This window comes from Cyphellophora attinorum, assembly GCF_001299255.1.
Source record: "Cyphellophora attinorum strain CBS 131958 chromosome Unknown Contig28, whole genome shotgun sequence".
NCBI classification, from domain to species: Eukaryota; Fungi; Ascomycota; class Eurotiomycetes; order Chaetothyriales; family Cyphellophoraceae; genus Cyphellophora; species Cyphellophora attinorum.
In genome coordinates, this window is record NW_017253256.1 from 336,790 (window position 1) to 342,868 (window position 6,079).

Sequence of the window (6,079 nt, forward strand, 5' to 3'; positions counted from 1 at the left end):
CCGGCACATGTCAGGACCCGGCCGTTGATGCATCGAATGCTTCCCGAACTCGGATTGCGCTCCTTCCGCAGTCGTGGATCCGTGAATTTGCCAAAGGGTTTAGTCTGCCACTGGTCGGCTCGTATGCGTGCGCAAATCACCTGTTGGCCACCAGAATGCAGTTCCCGAACGCCAAATACGCCTTCGCCGATGCTACGTAGTATCACAGCACTTTTTCGCGACGCATTGACTGGGGTGGACGGAACTGGGGTTGGAGAACGCGAGAAACGCGATCCTCGCATTCGTGCTGAATCGAGCCCTAACCCTAGGACACAGCGCCGCAATCTCTCACCAAGGTGATTCATGCCCTCTGCAACCTCCGTGCGCATTTATGCCACGAGTCGAGCTACGTTGGCAAAGCGCTGTCAAATCACCAACAGCGCCTCAGCGGAGTTTCCCTCGCCGGACTCGCTGTTATGCTTATGATACTTGAGGGTCGCATCTTGTTCTCATGAGATTCAGTGCTTCATCAGGAGCTCACAGTCGCTGACGATGTGCATCGTGATATTCGTTTGAGATGGACAGAAGTTGATCTTCTACTGACTACAGGCACAGGTCGCGTGGCCGGCGGCTCGACGTGTCACCTTCCTCAGGTAGGTGCTTATGGTGTGAATTATTTCGATACCGCTTCTCCGGCGTCGATGAGCGCTGTCACGCACGCTCTCCACAAGTGTCACGCTCAACGGGCAGTCACGCCGACTTGTGTGTGCTCGCCACGATGGCCCACGAAGGTTGTAGCTCGGTCCATCCTGAGCCACCTGATATCTGGACGACGACTTTACCGGTCTATTGTGGTTCGCGTAACATCTGTGTCCAACCATGCTACGAAGAACGCCGTGCCTACGCTGAACGCAATCCACCCTGGATTCATTTGAGAGATCCCAGTGACAAGAATTGTCACCAGGCATGGCCCCCGATTTGTGCTCATCGGATCGGGCCAAGCCTTGCTTCGGTATCCTTTCGAGCGGCACATGCGTCCAAATCGGGACGAGGAGAATGTAGGCACCAAGCAATCAGTACAGCTACTGCAATGATGTCAGCCCAGCACAGCATGGCGAAGGAAACCGTTTGCGCCGCTAAGACCTTTCGTATGGCACTAAAAGCAAGCGATTGCCAAATATGGGGAAAGTCTGGGCAGTACCTGCATACGATCGGCTCGTTATGTCGACGAAAATATACCTCCATGCCGGAAACGTACTGTTGTCGCCGCTAGGCACGACGCTGCCATGCCGTCGCTGTGCAGTGCCTTGCTTCAGACATCACGGCGTATTCGTAGCTGTTGGGGACCGACTGTAACACCTGGAGAAAAAAGTATATAGACTTGGCTGGACAGGATGGACAAGACTTGAGCAAGACATCGAGCAAGAACGTTCGAACAACAACCATGTACCGACCTGGGCAGACCTTCCTCTTGCTTTCTCTACAGCTTTCCTTGTGTCTGGGCGACCGCCTTGGTCCGACCTATCCCCCACCTCTAGACCTTAGCAGTGAAGACAGTCTCGTTCCATCAGCATGGCAGGAAGTCACCAGCGTGCTCAACTCATACCTTGACAAGACCATTGAGGACCCGGCTGTCGCGACAGCACTCACCGGTCTGGAGAATGTCACCTTCTCGATTGGAGCTTTCTCACTCCACGACCCAGCCGTCAGCGAGGATCTGCAGTACCACTACTCATCGCCATTCACCACTAAGTCCACCAATGGCACGAAGAAGGTCGATGCCAACACCATTTACCGCGTCGCCAGCATCACAAAGCTCTTCACTGTCTATGCAGCCCTCCTCAGTTTGACAGAAGAGCAATGGTACACGCCCCTGAACGAGTGCGTGCCCGAACTTGCCGCCTATCTCGAATCTCAACCGGAGGGAGCACTCATGGCCACACCATGGGATGAAGTCACGCCTTGGTCCCTCGCCAACCAAATCAGCGGCATAGCCCGCACTCCCGTGGTCGGAGACCTCCTCGCCTCACCAAACCTGACCGAGCCCGTTAGCACCCTCCTCAACATCGGCCTGCCCCTTAATCCTGGCTTCCTGGCTGCGCTTAACGACTCTGACTTCACCGGAGCCACAGCACTTACCAGCGCACTCTACGCAAAGCTCGCCGCACCACAACCGCCTACTTACCTCCCCTGGACCACACCCATGTACACCAATAACGGCTTCGCCATGCTTGGCGTCGCCATCACCAACCTCCTAGGCGGCAATCTATCCTACAACGGCCTCATTCAATCGACCATCTCGGACCCCCTTGGCCTTGATTTCACTGGCTCTGTGCCTCCAACCACAGAAGCTGACATCGCCCGCTCTGCCATCGCCAACCCAACATACTTCTTCACACCTGACGGCCCTATTTCCTTCTCAGGCGGCATCCTCTCCACTATCTCCGACCTTTCCCTCCTAGGTATCTCAATCCTCAACTCCACCCTCCTCTCCCCAGCCCAAACCCGCCAATGGCTACACCCAACCTCCCACACAGCCAGCGTACGGCACAGTGTCGGCGCGCCCTGGGAGATCTTCCGGTGGACTTCCCCATTGACAGGCAAAGTCGTCGACCTGTACACCAAATCAGGCAACTCCGGCGACGCGACTTCCCACTTTATTCTCATTCCGGACTACGGCTTTGGTTTCAGCTACCTCTCACTTGCACCGGCCGAGGTAACGCAACGACCTACCGTGATCAATGTCATCCTCGACCTCATCGTCGACTCCCTCCTGCCCGCACTAGAAGCACAAGCCGCAGCGGAAGCACAAGCGAACTTCGTCGGGACATATACCACTTCCGCAGACTCCCCAGTCAACGCCACTATCAAGGTAGGCTGGAACGAGTCCACCGCCGCAGGCGCAGCCCCTGCCCTCAGTCTGCTGGAATATACTTACAACAATACTGACCTGCTGTCCCTCTTCCTGCCCAAGGACACCAAGCCACGCCTCCTGCCCACGATTTTAGCAGAAGAATGCGGGCCAACGGGGAAAGTCGCGTTTGAGTGGTCCGCGAACCCGAACGTTCCGGCGGGTTTGTTTCAGAGTATCTACAAGAACAATCTGGACTGGCTGGGTACAGCAGGAGTCACGTGGAGCGGCGTCTCGGTCTCGAGCTTTGTCTTCGACGTCGACGCAGAACGCAAAGCTACTGCTGTGACGGCGGAGATTTTCGAGGGGTTGCAGCTGCAGAGGGTCCAGGAATAGGACTCGAGAGGCCTTGGGTGTAGTAGACCTACCTTAGTAATACATTGATTGATGAACAATACCATACCGGTTGTGTTCAACGTAGCTGAACGAACAATGTATCATCATGAGATGGGTCCTTAGATCGCACTGCATTGTACATGACCTCCCGGTAGTTCGCTTCAGAGTCGCGAGCGCTGTATGCAGTGCTGTTGACCTTATGTAAGATGTGATGCCTTAGTCATGGGTTTGCGGTCTTGGCTTGAAGCTCTTGGTAACACTTCTCACTCACCCAAAAGAGCAGCGACCCATTGTCTCGATGCGTTCGTACGGAGCATACAAGATGCATCTTACTTACTCAGGATGTCGCGGTTGATAATGGCATATAAGCCAGACGAATGGGCCTGCGATGGTGCTCGTTATGGTCGGTCTGAACGTTCAGACGAAAGTACACAAGGTTACGAATATCTGTTCACTGAACACTGAGCGATCATCCCAGCGCATTCGCCTTTGTATGGACCATTCATCCAGCATACCTCACAGCTAACAGCCACCATGACTTCGAAGTCCGGATACTCCTTCGAGCGCCTCGACAAAGACAAAGCTCTCCTCCTAATAGTCGACCACCAAATCGGCCTCCTCCAGCTCGTAAAAGACTACACCACCGCCGAATTTCGCAACAATGTCTTCGCGCATGCTGAGTTGGGCAAACTGTTCGAGTGAGTACCTGACCGAGCGTAAAAGCGAGGAGCAAGAGTGCGACCACATCCCGAGACACGACTCCCACTTCTTTCCCATAACCTCATGTCATGCCCACTCTCAAAGCCCATGCTAACCCAAACGCTCCAAAGCCTGCCGGTAATAATGACGACCTCCGCCGAAACAGGCCCCAACGGGCCTCTTCCCAGGGAGATCCTGTCCATGTACCCCAACGCGCCCTTGATCAAGCGTCACGGCGAGGTGAACGCGTGGGATAATGCTGAGTTTCGTGCCGCGGTTGAGGCTACCGGCCGAACTCAGATCATTCTTGGTGGGATCGTGACGGAAGTGTGTACTATGTTTTTGGCTTTGAGGTGCGTTACCTACCTACTCACCCCTGGGAATCTGAGTCGGATTGCGTTGGGGAATAGCTTTGTAGTGATGTCCTGCTAGTAGACGGTGTTGCTGACTGGTGTGTTATCTTTAGTTTGAGAGAGGCAGGATACAGTGTATGGGCGAATACCGAAGCGAGTGGGACAGCGACGCCGAAGTTGGCGGAAGATGCGAATCGAAGGATGAGTGATGCTGGTGTTTTGTTGGTGAGTTTGAGATCTTTGCTTCGCAAGTGGACCCCGTGTGAAGCTCCCCCGATCCTATTTGAGGAGCTCCCCAAGCACAATGAATGGACAAGAATGCTGATGACCTGTGTGTCTACTCGCATAGAACGGAATCTTCGGCATAGTCTGCTTCCTCATGAAAGACTGGCGCAACACCCCCGGCTCCGCCGAGGTCCTCCCCTACCTCGACAAGTACTTCCCAGCGTATGGTCTCGTTGCGCGATCGCACGGCTCTGCGCAGAAGGAGGGCGAGATCCAGCCGGGCCAGGCGGAGCTGCTTGGATGATGTCGTATCAAGTGTCGTGGGGATTGTCTGCTGGAAGATAGATGTCAGCGTATTTTATGTTGGGGGCTGCGGCAACCGAGAATTCATGGACATTCGGAGAGAAATGCATGATGCTGCTTGATTAGCGAGAATGCGTTGTCGCTCTGCCAGCTGCTGTGTGCATTTTGCTTGTCTGAGTGAGCCCAATCGGAGGTCCGCAGATCGCGTGGGTTGAAGGGTCGGTGCAGCAAGCCTAAGGAAAAGTGAATCAACAGCGATAAGCTAAAGGTTGAGGCTTCGTCTAGGCCGCGTGCCTATCTTGCCTACCTGTTTAGGCATCATCCAGTTGATAAGGCGACTCATGGTCTTATGGTTGAGCACAAGGTGAGATGCAGCTCGTGAAGACACGCATAATACCAGGTGGGAGTGGGTCTGTGGTTGCCCGACGGGCAATGGTCTCGACGACATTCATGGAGGCCCTTCGCAACGAAATCTGAATTCTTGCATTTTGCTAGTGATGTTCGTTGTCCCGAACTCTTATCAGCTCAGCGCAAGCCCTCGCCACGACTTGCGTGTCGGGCTATCTTGCTAGTAGCACTCTTGTTGGGTTTTTAACATCACAAGCTCGACTTGGCTCTATCGGGTCTTGCAACGTCTAATGTCAGCCAGAAGCTCGATTGCGCTTAACTTGCGGCAGAGCACTTGGACTGATGGATGCCTTACGGCAGAAACTGTTCCAGGGAAGAGACTGTCGAAGTACGTTAGCGTCACTCACGAGCCAACTCCATGCCTTGTGGGCAAACTCACCAGTAACACCCGTATTATCCGGCTCAACAGCAACCTTCTTCACAACGCCATCCTGCGTCCTGATCGCAAACCGCTTACTCCTCTTATTCCCCAAAATAGCCGTCGCGTCAAAAGCCACATCCAACTCCTCAACGAACTTCCCATCCGCATCCCCGAGAATCGTTATCCCCGTCCCCTCCAGCCCCAGACTCTTCGCCCACGCATTCGTCACAAACGCATCATTGACAACAATGATGTAGACTTTTCCCTTGAACTCCTCGAGCTTGTCCGGGCGCGCGACGTAGCCGGGAATGTGCTTCTCGGAGCAGCCGGGGGAGAAGGCGGCGGGGACGCCGATGAGGAGGGCTGGGCCGGAGGCGATCTCCTGCGCGATGTTGATCTTGTCGCCGGGGTTCTTGCGGAAGAGTTCAACGGAGGGGATCTTGTCGCCTTCTTTGACTTGCTGTGGGTGGTGTTAGTGGTGGTTGGATGAGCAGGGCTGGGGAG

General features: G+C 54.7%; 3 protein-coding genes across 3 annotated transcripts; 2 read left to right on the forward strand and 1 right to left on the reverse strand.

The window, feature by feature from the left end:
• Positions 1-1,423: 1,423 nt before the first annotated feature.
• On the forward strand, positions 1,424-3,226 carry AB675_11887 (uncharacterized protein; the record flags this gene model as incomplete). Its single annotated transcript, XM_018140772.1, has 1 exon — positions 1,424-3,226. One exon carries the CDS (start codon positions 1,424-1,426, stop codon positions 3,224-3,226), a length of 1,803 nt encoding a protein of 600 aa, XP_017996817.1.
• A 534-nt stretch (positions 3,227-3,760) lies between these two features.
• Positions 3,761-4,807, forward strand: AB675_11888 (uncharacterized protein; the record flags this gene model as incomplete). The annotated part of the gene is made up of 4 exons (XM_018140773.1): positions 3,761-3,924; positions 4,057-4,278; positions 4,392-4,503; positions 4,628-4,807. 4 exons carry the CDS (start codon positions 3,761-3,763, stop codon positions 4,805-4,807), a joined length of 678 nt encoding a protein of 225 aa, XP_017996781.1.
• Positions 4,808-5,505: 698 nt separating this feature from the next.
• AB675_11889 (Peroxiredoxin-5, mitochondrial) lies at positions 5,506-6,035 on the reverse strand (the record flags this gene model as incomplete). Its single annotated transcript, XM_018140774.1, has 2 exons — positions 5,506-5,534; positions 5,594-6,035. Coding segments are annotated over 2 exons (471 nt in total), but the record flags the coding sequence as incomplete, so codon positions are not given.
• Between the last annotated feature and the right edge of the window lie 44 nt (positions 6,036-6,079).